This window comes from Gallus gallus, chromosome 1 (assembly GCF_016699485.2).
Source record: "Gallus gallus isolate bGalGal1 chromosome 1, bGalGal1.mat.broiler.GRCg7b, whole genome shotgun sequence".
NCBI classification, from domain to species: Eukaryota; Metazoa; Chordata; class Aves; order Galliformes; family Phasianidae; genus Gallus; species Gallus gallus.
The window spans coordinates 47570209-47587410 of NC_052532.1; the positions used below are offsets into that span (position 1 = coordinate 47570209).

At 36.6% G+C, this 17202-nt stretch overlaps 1 protein-coding gene across 6 annotated transcripts in view; it reads left to right on the plus strand.

The window, feature by feature from the left end:
- The window catches only part of ANO4 (anoctamin 4), a 173144-nt gene that overhangs the window by 90842 nt on the left and 65100 nt on the right, over positions 1-17202 (plus strand). For 3 of the 6 annotated variants that reach the window (XM_025154917.3, XM_040667740.2, XM_040667734.2), the window contains exons 5-6: positions 15424-15524; positions 15773-15874. In XM_025154917.3, coding sequence (XP_025010685.1) covers positions 15424-15524; positions 15773-15874 — 203 coding nt within the window. Of the gene's footprint in view, positions 1-15421; positions 15525-15772; positions 15875-17202 lie in introns of those variants that run through there. The other 3 variants (XM_040667745.2, XM_046914759.1, XM_040667755.1) reach the window with 2 other exon arrangements.

Here is a 17202-nt window from a genome sequence, read left to right on the forward strand (position 1 = left end):
TATTCCACTAATTGTTCAAATCTGATTTTCTTAATTACAAAATATCAATAAAAATACAGTTTGGTAATGTAAATGTTCATTTATTAAAAAAAAAAAGACTCTAAAGAGGTTATTGACTTTGAGGAGAAAGCTATTCAGGCATAATTACATGCATCTCTTTTTCTGATTTGTTTGTAATATGGGTATACAAGATTGTCTTGAATATAGATTTTAATGTGATGGTCTGGTGAGGATTTAGCACCTCTGGAATTATTCTTATGGAGTGAATGGATTAGACCTGAGAGCCCCATCATCTAGTAACACCAAACATTTTCCAATTAAGGACCCTGCTCATTATTTGGATCAGGAAGTGAAAAACAGAAGGAAATCTTCCCCTTTGTTGCAATCCTGTTTGTTAAAAAGAAATGTATAAAGATTTCCTTGGAGACTGGTGGAATCATATGGAAGATATTTGTATTTATTTTTTCATAGTACTGAATATTTGTCAACTAGCTCAAAGCTAAAATGTTCTCTTTCTAAAGGTTTTTCTTAGGATCATTTTCTTCATCAGGTCTGTTTGCTTGGAATGTTTACTTTTTCTCCTTCCAGTGTATGCACGTTTACCATTTCTAACTGGGTAGGCAGCAAATTTATTGGCTCTTAAGTTTCTCAGCCTTTCACAAAGTACTCATGCCTACTCCAGACCACTGACTTGATTTTGTACAATGAGCGCCACTCATTGGAAGCTGTGGCTTTCTGAGACAGGACTGGGCTAAAGAAATGCTCGGAAACAAGAACCGAGTGGATGGAAGCTGTGGTACATAGAGCACCCAGGGTCAACAACTTGGTGCAAGTTTATGGATTTTATAGTTAGCTTCAGAAATTCACAGGAGAGTGAATTAGGAAGGAACTCTTCCGTGAAGGCAGAGTTGTAGGAACTGATGTGTCTACACTACTGCAGAAGTTGGTGTAGGTGTAGGTGAGGATGGTAATGTGAACCTGGAGAAAATGAGGCAGAGAGCCCCAAAAGAAGAAAAAATCAACCGTCTGTGATTGTTGGCAGTGTAGATATCTGACTTGGGAGAAATAAGTCCTTGTGGGTAGTAGTTCCTTCTAGGTAGTAGTTCATCTCAGTCTAGGGTGGAAGACTAAAACAGAACAAACAAATCATACCCTGAAGGTGCCTGTTCTCTCCATTTCAGAATTCTAAATATTGTTGTCCTGAATCACACCTGTGATGTCTGCTCCTTGGGACTAAGCCTTTGGGCAAATTTTCAGCATCAATGGTCTTAAGGCCATGGCAGAGCCAAAGTTTTGATACAAATATATGAGCCTGCTGGTGTTCAGCAGGAGAAACTGGGACAGATATATAGCACACAACCTAGCTGTAAACTGATACAGATAAGTATTTTTGTTCTTTTTATCCCCAAGTAGTATCTACAGCTTTATGTGAATAGATCTATGGATTGCACTCCGAATACTGGTCAAGCGTAAAGTAAACAGCTAACAAAATTGTGACAATTATAATGTTCAAGCCTAAATTGCTCAACCTGTGGAGTCAGTTAATGCTTCAGCATTTTCAAATCTAATGTCTGCAAGATGGCCCTCAAAGCTTTTCAAAAGATTCATGTCACTACTATAAGAAAGATTATTCCCTAGTTCACTGATGAATAAAAGCTGCATAGAGAAAACATTCACTTGTCCAAGAAATCATTTGAAAAACAGCAATGAAATATACATAATACTATGCATTATTCAATATGTACTATTACATCATTAAGACTTAGGAGTGAAGCCTGAGGCTATAATTGTATTCTTCTCCTGGACACAAGCTAAAGAAATTGATATTTCTTTGCAGCAGTCTGGTATATGACGGTGGTAGGGCAGCCACAGTGCAAAGATTTTCTGCTAGTAGTAAAGTTGAGTAACATCCAGCAAATTTTCTAACAAATACTACCTTCATAAATGGACATCAACATAGATTAGGCTCAGCAAAAAGTTCTAGAGGAGGAAAGAGGAAAATATTTTCAAAATATGAAAAATTTTCATTAAAACATTTTGAAAATTAAATGGGTGATATTGAAGTGCCATGCTCATTGATAAGAAATGCTTCGTTTTACAAAAGATAAAACAGAAAAAAAGGAAAAAAAAGACAACAGAATGTTTTAAATGCCTACATAGTCCAGAAAGATTCCAAAACATGTTATTTTGTGTGGACTATGATTTTTGAAATTAAATTGAAATTTTTCAAGTGTTTACACTTTTAGAAATCTTGTTCAATTTGTTTCATTTTCATATAGTTTATTCAGTTTTGTGTTGAAACACAATGTAGTTCTATCAAAAAAAGTAGGACTGTGTACCTAGCAAATGTTTTTATTTACTGATTTTGTTCTTAATTTTTGTCATAGATTACCTATTTAATATAAAAGAAAACCAGATTTTGTAAACCCCTTACTAAGAACCCTAATGCAAAAAAGAACTGACAGAAGCCTTTGTAGTCATGTTCACTCTGAAAGCATTTTATTTCTCCTGACTACTGGGAAGTGCAGTTAAATAAGTAGTCTGGGATATGGTGCTAGACCCATAGTTTTGTGCAGATCTCATCAGGTTGTACATGGAAGTGAATGAGTTAATGTACAATATTTATCTTCCCATATTCAGAGATTTCAAGTTGCCCTGTGGATGCCCCATTCCTGGAGGCTTTCAAGGCCAGGTTGTATGGGGCCCTGGGCAACGTGATCTGTTGGGTGGCAGCCCTGCCCACAGCAGAGGGTTGGAACCAAGTGAGCTTTAAGGCCATTTCCAACTCAAGCCATTCTATGATTGTCACACATCCTAAAAATTGGCAATGGAAGCATGAATATGTTTCAGGTTTTTATGAATACTTAGAATTTGATTTTTTTTAAAAGTGCACATGCACCTCTCTAAACTTCTGAAAAACATTCTTCTTAACTGCATCAGTAGAGTCTCAGAGCACTGGCAACAAGCTACTACCAAGATGCAGAAGCACATATCTGTTACACTGTGTTACTGTTGAGTCCCCAGCCTCTTGTAAATTGAATTGTTCTGAGTTGTGTCTGTTTTTAACAGCAGGTGTAATTCTAAAGCCATTAACCTCTTGATTTTTGTAATTCCAATGCTCTTAACCACTAAATTTTGATCTTGAAGGCAGCAGAACCTGAAGATTTCTGAAATTCGTTTTAATTGTAAGTAAAATAATACTGTATTCCATACAAAGTACTACATACAAATAATGTTCAAAATATCCTACAATGATCCCGAAAGGAAATTGGATGCTTTGATAAACATGTGCTTTAAGTACCATTTTTTGCCTGAAATATCTTTTTTTTTTAATCAAATAATTCTTTATTACTTTATTGAAGTTAGGCTGATGAATGCAAAAAAAAAAAAAAAAAAAAAAAAAAGGTGGGTGGATGACAGTTTAATTTTTCCTGAGTCAGGAGCATCTCTTCACTGCTGCCTTCTTGCCAGAAATTATTGCAGTACTGCTCACACAGAAGCATGATGTAGGGCTTTTATACCAAACTTGATACTGTCACATTCCATGTATGATCCTTCCAGTCCCACATCTCATTTCCTGAAAATCCCCATCCAATATAAGATGGGATCTCTGGACCCATATTAGTTGCATGTGTTTCTTTTGGGAAAGTGATATGCTTTGGTCTTTTCACATTCAGCTGAGGTTATTGTAAACAAACAAACAAAAAATCTAATGTGCTGAGAAGTTCTATTTTAGCAAAAGGTTAGGCACTAGAACTAAAGCAGAAAATACATCAAACGCCACTTCTAGATCATACATAACACTTAAAGGTCTTTCTGCTTTAGTCACAATCTCAGCCACACTAAGGGAACTGAGGAATTCTTCCCTGTTCTACTTCACGACTCCCAGCACCAGCTTTCCCTGTGGAGTTCTTTCAGCTTGCTTCATGTCCCTGCCTTTTCTCCAAGGTTTCCCAACCTCTTTCAAACACGCCCACAACTCTTCCAGATCCTGTTCCCTAGTAGGAGTGTGAGGATGATACCACATATACCAATGATGTCTCAGTCCTCATCGCTGATCCTTCTTGCTCTGACACTCACTTCTGAAATTTGAGTTTCCCTTGCTAATGTAACCTTTATTTATTAACTCAGCCATAACAAAGCTGTTGAGCTTCACAGCTTTTCATAGCAGCTCGATCCAAGAAGTAGTTGTGGTGAGCACAGAACTACTCTTTCAGATCTGTGGGTTTTAAAAGGAAGGGAATTCTACCCCTATTTTGTCTGTGGATTGTCCCCCCACATCTCTCTTTTTTTTTCCTTCTTTTTTCCCTAGTACTTGGTTCATGCTATATTCATGTTTCTTAGTGTATTGTCTCTTAAGATGAAATATTATTTCCAGGATCTTGTATTATCACATCTCTCAGGCTAGAGTGAAGTTGAACAATGCCAAATAAGAGAGGTTTGATTATGTAATGTTTTAAGAACTGCATGATCCTCTGGCAAATTGTAATGGAGGAGACTGGGGAGTGCTCACAGCAGCAAGGGCAGGACAGATAGACACTGCCAATAGCTTTTCCAACCTTGGCCCTAGAATCACAAAATTATACAATATTCTGAGTGGGAAGGGACCCAAAAGGATCATGGAGTCCAGTACACAGAACCACTGAAAAATCAGACTGTATGACTGAGAGCATTGTCCAGACACTGCTTGAACTCCATCAGTTTGGGGATGTGACCACTGTGCTGGGGAGCCTGTGCCAGTACCTGACCACCTTCTAGTGAAGTCTTCTCCTGAAAGCCTGCCTTGCCAAATCACTCTAATGTTTTAGTACTGTGCAGCTTGATTTATGTTTTATTCTTTGCTATATCTGACCTAAGTGTCATTTAATCCAGTTATTTCTAAACTTATTCAGAAGGTGGAGAGCAATTCATTCCCTTTCCTAGTCACAACTGCCTATTTTAAAAATGATACTGTCATCTGTTTAGCAGTTTCTTCTTTATTTTGAATTATCCCAGCTCTCTACATTTTTTCCTCTGGTCTAGTTTCCCAAAACTCATGATCATTTTTATTGTTCTGCTCTGATCTTTCTGTAATTGATCCATATATTGGTAGTTCATGGAATTTTATGTTTATTTTATGCATGGTTCCTCCAACTCAAAGGTTAAGATTACTTCCATTTGCCTTCTCATATTGAAACTTTTAAAAATACAGATATCTGTCATTTCTTATGCTCCAGAGGCTACATTTGGCAGAGTTCTGAGGTCAGAAATACCTCCTTCATACGTCTGTTAGACTTATGGTGTAGTTAGAGGGCTATTGGCAGGACAAGTACCCTTCTGTGATTGTATGAGGGAATCTGGAGAGAGAAAAGTGACACTGACTGACGAGAAGGAGATGAGCCTTAAGACAGAGAGATGGGATTCGCAGGAGGAAACAAATTTATCAGTGGGAGAAATTTCTCAGATATATATGTGTAAGACAGAAAGGTGGAAGGAGAGCTGCTTTAAAATATCACACTGCAAGTATTGGGGGTTTGTTTTTTTCCTTTCCTCTTTGAAAAGCAACATGGCAACTATAGACAGCACTGCAATGAGATTATTGTAGGGAAGAAATTCGGCAGTTTTGTTGCTGAGGTAATAGCACACCCTTCAGTAACTATTAGCAAGGACATAGATGTGTATGTGCCATATAATTTTAATGCCATTTACTTCCTAGCCAATTCACTGCTATGTTCTCATATTTGAAAGAGATCTTGCCTGAGTGTATATGTGTTTGTACAGAAATAAATGTGGTGTCCCTATAAAGTTACATGAAATGATTCAAAACACAACATTCCTTCACTACTTCTACTGCACATACTAGAATTTCTATATTTTAAATATCAGGAAGGATAGCCTGTGGAGCATGAACAATTACAATTCCTTAGGTGGTGATATTTTGAAATAGTGTTCTGTAGTTTGGATGATTTCTAATGTCTAGTACTGTAGCACTAATGGAATTTTTCCCCGGTTTTAAAATACCTTTTCTAGTATTCCTTGGGGCCAGCCTGTTTTGTTTTTAAGCACGTTCTTCTCAAAAATGTTTGAATTATAATTTATAGAGCCCTGGCTGTATGAGCCATATTAACTTTTTTCAGAGATCTTATCTAATGGAATTGTAATTTTCCAGCCAAGAAAACTTTGTTGTAGAAGAAAGTTCCAATTATAGTGCTTTTATGAAGTATATAGAAAGAATGGGATTATTAAGTGAAGTGGGATTTTGTCTTATTTTTCTTTTCAATTTGCATTTTTACTATTTCCCACACGAGAGAATAAAATTGATTGCTGTAAGCTTACCAAATGCATTAGTTTCAGAGGTACAATACGTGAGAATTTCAATTCCATTCCGAAGTTTTATATTGAATAGAAGTATCTGAATAGTGCTGCAGAGCTAGAAAACGCTTTGATGACTTCTGTTCCACATTTGGAATGTGAAGGCTCTGCTGCAGCCCTTAGTGACTCAGACCCTCTATGGAAAGGGAGCAAAATAAAAGATTCCAGAAACCTTTACAAACAGTGTTAATTCTCTCAGTAGATAACAAAGATGTTTGCAGTTTCCTAAGCTGAATAATCTGCCTTTTGCTAGATGAGGACTCTTAAATGGAATGAACATTTCTTAATCTATGGAAAAAGATGTTACTATATATTAAGTGAAGTTCTTCATTACAGTGGTTTCCATGGAGCAAGTGAATTTGGAGGGGAGAATCTTTGCCAGTGTATGTGCTACACAGGATCTTATTTTTGTCGAGTTATAGGAACCTCAAATTTCAGTATCATTCAGCATACACTTTTAGGATAGTTTAATTGCAGTGCAACATATGCAGTCAGATGAAAACATTATCTCACTTGGTGACATTGGCATTGAAGCAAAGGAAGGCTTGCTTTCTATAACATCTCACTATATATTCATGTTAGAGACCTGAACTAGGCGAGCAAATCATCCTTGTCCTCAACCACATTCATCTGAACCATTAAAATACTGAGCTCCATCTGGTGCTGCTTTGCCTTCCCATGTCATACAGAAAGAACCTTATGCCAACAGGCACATTGTGAATGGCAGTAACTCTTTAACATTGGGCTAAACTTTACGTCTTTGCCTTGCTAGTACATTGTGCCATGATGGGATGTTGTTTCATTATAACAAATTGGAACAGACCAGAGTAAAAGTATAATTTGTCCTTGTTATATATTGGCCCTGTTTCATTTAAAGCACATCTAGCAAATGAAGGGATTTGTCCACAAAGATCTAGTATTCCCCTTCTTTGTTTAGAGATACTGTAACATATTTAAATTTCATCTTTTGCATCCAGTTAAGTTCTATTTATGTTACCTTTGCTTAAGAAAGTTTTATTTTTTTTCTGTTTTGAAATTTTTACATCAGATGATCTAGTTATATATGCAAGTCAAACTACTATGAACCTAGCTTAGCAGAGACAGACAGATAAAAAATCATGTAGATGATCAATTATTACTAATTTCCTCTCTGTAGCAGACTGTAAAATTTCATTTTCCTGATCAACCTCAAACTGTGATGTGATGAAGCCAGCACATTCGGAGGAATTAACTTTGAATTCTTGTTGTTTTATATATTTAATTTTTTTTTGTAGGAAGTCTTACACAGTCTGAACATATTTTGGTATATGGAAAAAGGCAAATCTACCTAAGTGTAGCAATCTGAATTGTGACCTGAATAGTGTTAATCAAGTCTGTTTTCACCATCATATTTTGCTTTGGAAAAAACTTCTCTTTGGTGGAATAATGGTCTCATATCTGGAGAGATGGATATCCTGCTATATCCTTTTGCAGATTACCAAAACAACTTGTTAAATTGTTTACAACCTTTTAATTTATCAGATAATATGAGTATCTATACTGAGACTACAGAGTGCAGTCAATCAGAAATTCACTATGGCTCTCTTATTAAAGGATTATACTAATTTTTTTTTTTGCATAATGGTCTCTGCCAGACAGAATAGAATAGTATTGCAGCATTGAGTTAAGCAATGTGAAATGACTTATCGGAAAAGAGTTCCTCAGACTCCTTCCAGTTCTAATAATACTAGCAGTAAGACAGATAAAGCACAGAAAAGTGGACTGGGACAGCAAGCATCTGAACTACTCAAACTCTTAGCATTTATAACTGGTAATAACTGCTAATGATTGATGCTCTTCACAAGCATCTTTCCCCTTCATTTAACTGGATCTTGTGTTTTCTTTGGTGACTTTCCTTTGCCTTTTAGGTATAAGGAAGTGCTGTCAGAGTGTTCTTCTGAGACCTTCCCTTTCCTGCAGAGTAGAGGAAGGCAGCAGTATGAGGGTCTATGTGTCCTGAACAGTCAGGTTTTGCTAAGTTAGTTAGCTTTGTCACTACAAATGTTAGAGTCACATCAGCATGGTCTGGCACCCAACCAAATCAGCCCTGCTGATTGGTGCATGCACTGACTCTGCTACTCCCGCTACAGTCAGGGCTAACCACATGCCACCTTGTAAATCCTAGCATGGAGAGTGTGTAGATGACTGGGGGCAACATTCCGCCATGTGGACTTCATCGCAGCCTCTCTCCTGATAATATCATTTGGATTGGGCTCTTTTGCAACTGTGGTCTTGGTGAGTTCACTAGAATCTCTCCTTTGAAAGAATTTTGCAAATACAGAGGTACGCAGACTGTAATTGAGAGCTACAGGGAAAGCGCTGGCAGATAGTCATATGAGTAATGTATGTCTTCCTTGAGTGTGTGAGCTAAAGAAGGGTCTGAAATAAAGAGTTGAGCAACCAAATGCCTTCACCTTGCTGGAGCACAAGCAGGTGCTCCAGCCATGAGATGCTGCAAACACTTCTGCATCCATGTGGAAGATCAGTAATGGCCTTTCCGTCCAGAGTGGCTGTGGTGCCCAGGGAGGTTGCAAGGTGTCCATGTGCAGAAATATTCAATGCCCTGTAACCCACTGTGGTTTGAGCAGGGGTTTGGACTTCCAGAAGGCCTTTGCAACCTCAATTATTCTATGCTATGACAAGCACCTTGTTCAGTTCCTCTAGGCTATTTGTATGCAAAAGCTATAATAAGCCTGCCTGCATGCTCTGTGTGTTTGAGTGATTGCTAAGTTTGTGAAATTAAGTGTTGGACAAAAAATAAATTGTCTTTTCCTGTGCCAAAGCAGTGTTTCTCCAACAAGCCTCTAAAAGCAAATATGAATATTTGATAGACATTTCATTAAGTGTAAGCACTTTTTTACTTCAAAAAATGATAAATGAGATGTATAAATGTACTGGGAAAATATTGTTTTAGTATTTTACACTTGGGATAAATCACAGTGGAAGCTGCTTGATAAGATGTAGTTCAATTGTATGATATATTTTTCACAGCCTGTGATGCTAAAAGTAAAAAATTATACTTAGGGGACATTTCTTGGTTAGTAAATAGTCAAAAAGATTTTATGATCTCAAACATGGCTGTATAAAATATTAACATTTTTCATCTGGAATTACAGTGTATAGCTGATACCTCATATAAACTGACGATATCAAACAATGCGTTCGCATTCTTCTCAGTGGTTTTATCTATCTGCATTTTTAAATGTGCAAGTAATTATTTTCACATCTTTATACTATCTTCTCATCCAGAAGAATTAAAATCTGCATCCCATCATCTATTTGTCAGATGAAATTTATACGATTAGCTGTTTTGTCATATAAATCTTATCCACATGGGTGGATAAAACTTGTACTCAGTGTATACTAAAGGGATTATCGAGAAATGTTTTATCGTTGCCTCACAGTCAGTTCAACCTCTTCCATTAAGACGATGACGCTGCAGGTATTTTTAATCCTTTCTTTAGGAAGTGGAGTCCAAGTCAGAGAATATTGTTTCCCTGGCAGATTTACTACATTTAAGTTACCTTACTGGGACATTCACGCTTTCCACCTCAAGTGAATACAGGTGACATTTGTTAGGATTAAAGGCATACTTTCTCAAGTTATTTCTTGATGCAGAGGGATTTGTATCTCTTTAGTGCAAACTGTAAGGTCGTTGTTGCACATTAAATTTTAGCAATGACATAGTATTACATTTTTCTTCCACTCAAGTAAACCACTCTGTTCTTTACGTTACCCTCCCACTCATACAGTCTGTCTACATGAAGAGACATTTGCAAACATTTCCCCTTGTTACTAACTCCATGTCAGCTGCTGCCAAAAATTAAGCACTGTGACAATGACACCTGCTCTGAGTTGGATTAGATGACACACTGCCCGAACGCTGGCAGTAGCCAGCCACCTGCTTGTATTACTAACTCCACTGAAGCTGAACCTCTGGAAATATTTTGCTAAGCGAAGATAAAGCTTTACCCAGCATCAAATTTTCATACAAAAATCAGAGTAAATTGTAACCCCATCTCTGTGCCTCCATATACAGTTATTCTATATTTTATAAGTCAGTGTCCTCCTATGTCAAAATTGTTTTATTAACAGCTTTCTATTTATTAGTTAGAGCTTTGTTTCTTGAATCTTATTTTCACCTTTACTGCTTTTGTCCTACAGGTTCTCCTAAGTCAAAAGCTTCTTAACGTGTTGAAATGTGAGCAGTATATTCCTCTTTTCTGTCACACCTGTGCTGTGATTGAAAGGATACATTTGAAAGACATTGGCACTGTATTTACTAGATTCCTTTGATCCATGAATGTAGAGGTTAAGGCATTTGCATGTGTAATATTTTCCCTCAAACAGGACATATATTGAAAGTATGTAAGTACTTACTCAGTGGTAAGGTATGCACTTCTGAAAAGTATTGGCAGAACATTATTGCTGCTTGTCCAGTTCTATGGAATTACCTTTGTTAATTTATATTTATTTTGATTTTGCAGAGGAAGGATGATTTAATCAGCTAAAATTTGCTGGCTTTTGTTTTCCTCCACTTAATTGAGTCCACATGGCAAATCAGTCTGTGCTGTTAATATACTAGAGTCATTTTCAAAAACAGTGGATCCTGTGACAGTTACCATTTACCCCTCTGCACTGAGGCATCATATGGAGTTTGATTATAGGCAGAATTGTAATTAGAGGACAGATGTTGATTTTCTTCTTGATTTTTTCTTCTTTTCTGGCCTTTCTTATCTGATGTTCGTAATGAAAATAAACTGTTTGCAAGTAACTACTCCTTTCTTTTTAAGTTACCTTGCTGGGTCTTCCTAATTTAGGCAAGAATTGAGTGCAGTTGCTGGTTCTGTTTCAAAATCTTTTTATTTTATTTTACTTTAAAAGGTGAGAAAATTCCCAGTCTTTAGTATTTTTTTCTTAAACAATGACAGGGAAAAGGTGTTTGTAATAAATTCTGATTTCTTTTCCTTTTACAGCTTTTTCCTATAGATAAGCATATACAAATTAGAGCATTGGTTTTTACAGTTGTCTGCCTAGTGGCCTCAAGGCAAATAAATAATTACACCATCCAACTGGAGACACTGTAATTATATCTTTCTTCAAGGTTATCTCCCATGAATCTCTTTTTCTACTTTCTTTATTTTTAATCTAAAAAATACTGTATTAATGTGAGTCCTACAGTTGTTTTTGTCTTAAAATGACTTGACAATAATGAATTTTAAAAGTTTTATTTATTGGAAAAGAATCTTCAAGAATGTATTTGATTAAGGACACAAATCTCCAGCCCTGATCCTAGAAGGCAGTCTGCAAATACTGTAAAATGTACGCTTTTCAAGAGATGTTCAAAGTCAGCATTCCGTTCAGACTAACAATGATAACTTCAGAAAGAGCAGAGTCAGGTCAGTAGTGAATACATATTTTTAAATACTGCTATCAAAAGAACTTAGAATGCCTGCAGAAATACACGTGAGTTTGTTAGCCAGAACTTAGATTCAGCAGCAGTTAACAACACTCTGTTTCTAGACATGAAAGCGTGCTTTCATAAGAAGATCAAGAACCTGATGTTTCTTTACAAGTTTTCCGTGGCCTAGCTGATGGCCCAAAGAAGTTGCTTGTGCTTTTGGAGTTAGGTAAATGGCCCCTACCCCTACATTACACTCTCTCATTACTTTTACAGTACTACTGGAGAAGAATACAGTGCTTAGTTATTAAGCACATTTATAGTGGATTTGTTTTCTTTGGGAATACAGTGTCTCTACAGACCCAGTGGTAAAAGATAAAGGTGGTGTTGTCAGAAGGAAGAAATAGCCATTTCTAACTATAATATGTGGTCCTGTGGCACTACTTGTACTGTCATATCGGCAGTGATAATACCATGATAAAAGTGATTCATCACTGAACACAGAAAGGGTGAGAATTAGTGAATCTGTTATACTGAAATGCAGGCCATGGAGACATCTACTTGTGGTTATTAAATAGTGATTTGGTATTTTCAGGAATACTATAGTTCCAGGTCAGCTGAAAAAGGAGGTGAGTGAGCAGGGAGGAGAAGGACAGAAAAATTACGGCTTGTGAAAAATAGTAGATTGATGACACCACAGAATGGCACTCCTTGTATATTGACTCTCTGTGACCCAGGTTGTGATGATTTGAATTCTACCCTGTGAGACATTCCGTTGTGTTTTGAAGATGAGGATTCAATTAAACTAAATACATCTTGCTAGTGTTTAATCAGATTAAAAAAAAAAAAAAAAAAAAAAGAAAGCATTCCTGTAAGAAACAAGTTGCTTTATAAAGCCTTCCTTGAATGTTCTTTGAAAGTCCTCTAGTGTAAAAACTTGTATTTTTTCAACCAGCATTTCTCTGGAGAAGTGTACGGTTTTACCATAGAAAATATTTTTTCTCAACCAATTACAGTAAGTGGCTTGCCCAGAAAGGTTGTGAAATCTTTTCCCATGGAGATATTCAGAACTCAACAGGACAAGCCCTTGAGCAAATGATTAAAATTGACCCTGCTTTAGGAAGAGAGTGAGCACAGATGACCCCTGGAGGGGACCTAAATTAATCTGTGGTTCTGTGATTATAATCAAGTCTCTTGTCACACACTATGCATGTTCTTCCTCAAGAAATAAGTTTGAAATGGCTGATTTATGTGAATGTTGGTGGCCTGGCAATTATCATAAAGTGGTAACTGAAGACATTGGTGTCACAAGTCAACACCAAACACATGCTCCATTTTAATGTTTGCAAAGTGTTATATTTCATTTTCTGCTCCCTTTATTGCTGTGCTAGTTTTTATTTCTTTATCATCTAGACATCACTTTCTTGCAGATTGCACATGTCAATAAACGGTTTTCTTAGTTACATTTCCAAGCTGAGCAATGTTAACATTGATTTTTGTTTGCATATTCCTATAATGTGAAACTGTGTTTATTTCTCTGAACTTTTTAATGAGCCAAGTCTCTAAAGTCAATTATAAAAGAACAGTGTTCCTCTTACTGGAACATTAAGAAGCCAAAGGATACTAAGGGGTCTAAATACTAATATAACAAAGACAGTTTATCAGGTTCTATTCACTGAAGTGTTTTTGTAACTAAGATAGAGCTATTGATATTTTCTTTTAGATGCTTTGATTTGCGATGTTCTCCTTAGATTAGGTGAATGTGACATTGCATTCAATTACTCTTCTGTATGGATTGTTCTTTTAGTTCCAATCTTGCTTATCTCAGTCTTTCCATATGCTTTCTTTTATGAACACTTAACATGAGCAAACTCAAGTGAACTGGATTTGCATATTCATAATTTAGCATTAGCATCCCTTCTGAAAATAACTGAGTCTCGCAAATGCGTATTTGCTAGATCGTCTGCAGACGAAATTGATAAAACAGTATTACAATATCCTGATTAAAAAATAATCTATATCTTTAAAGACCTGTATTTAATTTTTTCATAAGTATTTGGAATCTTTTCATGTTTCTATGTGAAAATATGTAACAGATAAGAAATTAAATTTAGTTAAATATAGTTTTAACCTGTGAAATAGCTGTTACTGGGACTGTCATACTTTGTATGGCTTAAATTACTGTGTGCTGGAAAATGTATATAACATTCATCAGTAAATTTACAGACTGTTTTAAATCAATTTCCTCAATTTCCCAACTATTGTTAGTGTGTCAGGACTTTACTAGAGGATTCTTTGATTTAGGTTGTTTTTCATCCATGTTGCTTATGAAAAAAATTGCCAGTCCTCTGCTGACTTAACCTTAACCTCTGCAGGAGTAGTTTGCAGGAAATTTTTAGAGTAGCAGTGCATAGTCTTGGTTGTGTGCTATCTACTTGCTGAAGTCTCAGACTTAAGAATCCCAGTAAGTTGTAATAACTAAGAATGAATGTGAGGAGCATTTAATATAGTACAAAGTCTAAAAGACTTGGAAATCATTCCCTATACCCTAACTAATCCTTACACTATCAAATTTCCCGCCTGACTTTCTCAGACCTCACACTTTCCTTCTCTCATACTCTGTACACCTTCACTTATTTCCTGGGAATTCCTTGAATTCAGCTTGTCTTAGTTGTCCCTGTTAGTGTGATCCATTTAGTTGCTGTAAGCTGCACAGAATGCAGCTTTATGACAGTACCATTGATTTTCATTAGAACTTGTACAATTCATCTTCCAATATTAATATGTGAATGTCCGCGTTCTCAATAAGAGCAGTTTCAGCCAACGCTGTTGTACTTTTCCTGAAAAGCACTAGTTCTCCTCCTGAGAGCAAATTAACGTACATTTTCCCCCTTCTCTAAACTGCACATTCTCTGCTCATTGCTGGACAGCCTTTTATTAGGTAACAACTGTTCCAATGTGAATATGCTATGTAAAGCTCTCTCGAAAATACATACAACCCATAGGGAAGAAAACAGTAGCAAAAAGTTAAAGATCTTGCTGCTGTAATCATGACCCTAAACTGTCATTGGCTCCTGGCAATAAATCTGTGCTGGGGGTGGCATCAGATATCCTTTTTCCTGCTGACTTTAGTTGTAACATTCAAGTTCTTGGAGCCAAGAGTGACAGTGGAACCCATGACTATCTGTTGAACTTCATTATATGTCCATGTCATTAAATTTTTCTTAATTGCCAGATGTGTCTCCATTATGTGACTCAAAAAGAGACAGCTGTGTCATGATGAGTACAGAAATCAGGTCAATTAGCAGAACCAGATCCAAAGTTGCCATTTTAGCTTTAGTTGAAGCTCAGGACCAACTTTTTTCCCACCCCCCACTTGGGTAACCCAGAACTCCATGTTAACCGCCTGTCCATGCCCTCTTTTCCACATGAAGGAAATGCCTGTACAGGCTGGAAGGAAGTCAAAACATGGCTCTCAGGAAACCAGAAGGAAAATAAGTTGACAACATCTCAATAGAACACATGCTTCAGGAAGAGTCGGGAAGTGGGAGGGCTGTCACAAGGCAAGAATAGATATTTCTTTCTTATCTGAAAAATTAAGCCCTGGTGGCTGTTTTCTTTTTCTTTTGCAGTCATCTCTAACAAACAGTGACATCATCTTTGTGAAGTTGCATGCCCCTTGGGAGGTCCTGGGCAAATACGCTGAACTAATGAATGTAAGAATGCCATTCAGGTAGGTGTAGTTGTATTTTGTCTTCACGCTGTACTGTAAAGCTAAAGTAAAAAATAACAGCAGAATGCACATGGAAAGCTTGTCTATAAGATACCACACATTCTTAGAAAATATAAATGGAGTGTCATACATACCATATTCATTGTTCTTTCTTGTTAATGCCTGCCTGCGATTTCAGTAGAATATTGGTTTGAAATTAAGGTGAGCTGTAGCAGTGCAGCTGTTTTCATGGGGTATTCTATCCTTAGGCCCTTTAACCCCTTCACTGCTGGAGCCCCCTGCATACTTGTGCGCTGCTGTTTTTTAAATGGACATTTCATTGAAATCAATGGGAGGTCAAGAAGATCCAGGTACGTAAGGCAGCACAGAAGGTGCATGTCTGTTGGGCGTATCTGGTATGTTCAGCACCTGTAAAATTTCTGCTTGTATAATGCATAAGTTCAGAAATGCAGATCATAAATACGTATCACTTCTAGTAGGAGCACAATTCAGGCTGTAAGTGCTTTGCCGGTGGAGAAAATAAAATTGATTGAATGCCACTGACAACCAAATTCATTTCACATCATCATTCAGATTATTTTGGTCATTTTTTAATATTATTTGCATGTTGGGCTATGGAATTTTTTGTGTAAAATATCAATTTTACTGTGCTGGCTATCAGAACTGTTAGAATAGCTTGAAAACTTCAACTTGAACTGACCAAAACCCATGAACTGAGAGGACTTGATTTTTTCTTTTAATTAGCAGGGTTTGCAATTGCTTAATTCCATTTCTTTTAATGGAATTACTCCTGAGCAAGATAAAGATCATACCCAGAATATGGAGCTAGTGAGTTGATGTTTTTTGCAGAATTTCTATTCCTATTTTCTTCTTGCTTAAGGACAAAAAAATGCCTCTACTATGACACAGCTCTGTCATGTTAAGAACATTCTAGGAAAAGTGGATATGAAATAAGGATTAAATTGCAGGCTTATTCTATATGAATGAGTTTTCTTTTGTTTTGTTTTTTGTTTACATAGCAAATCTTCAACAGCTCTTTCTTGAGCTTTTGCTGCTAAAGAGAAAAATGCAGAGGCTATCACAATTCATTACAGGATGTTCATGTTATTTTTTAAAAACCATTCTAGCCATAGAAACAATTGACTAGGCCAAAAGTGTACTTTCTCAGCATTTCTTGGCATTCTTTGAGATGAATCTGCCCCAGTAAGAGGATAAGATCTCATGATTAAGAAACACAACAGGAACTCATGTTTTAGTGGCTGTGAGCAGTTTGTTCTATCCTGGTCCCATATCCAGGTCCCATTTTTGAGATCCATTTCTCAGCAGATAGAAAATTACATGCCATAAAAATTAGATATATAAAGATGTGTTTCATGACCACATCTTCATTCTTTTCATATCTACAGAGAGATAATTATTACTGTCCTGTTAGGCTGGAATAGTCTAAGGTCCACAAATCAGTGAATAAAATCCTGCTTTAAAATGGTGGTCCCAAAAAGTGACTAACTCTGAATATTTGAAGAAAAATCAAGAAACAGATGGCATCATCAGTAACACTTACTTTTGACCTTTCTCTGTTCCTGCTGAATAGGGCAAGGGATACAGCACTATCTTGTGGAAGATTTGGCCAAAGGAGTCTTTGATCTCTCTAGTGAAAGTCACAGTTGTGGTGTAATAG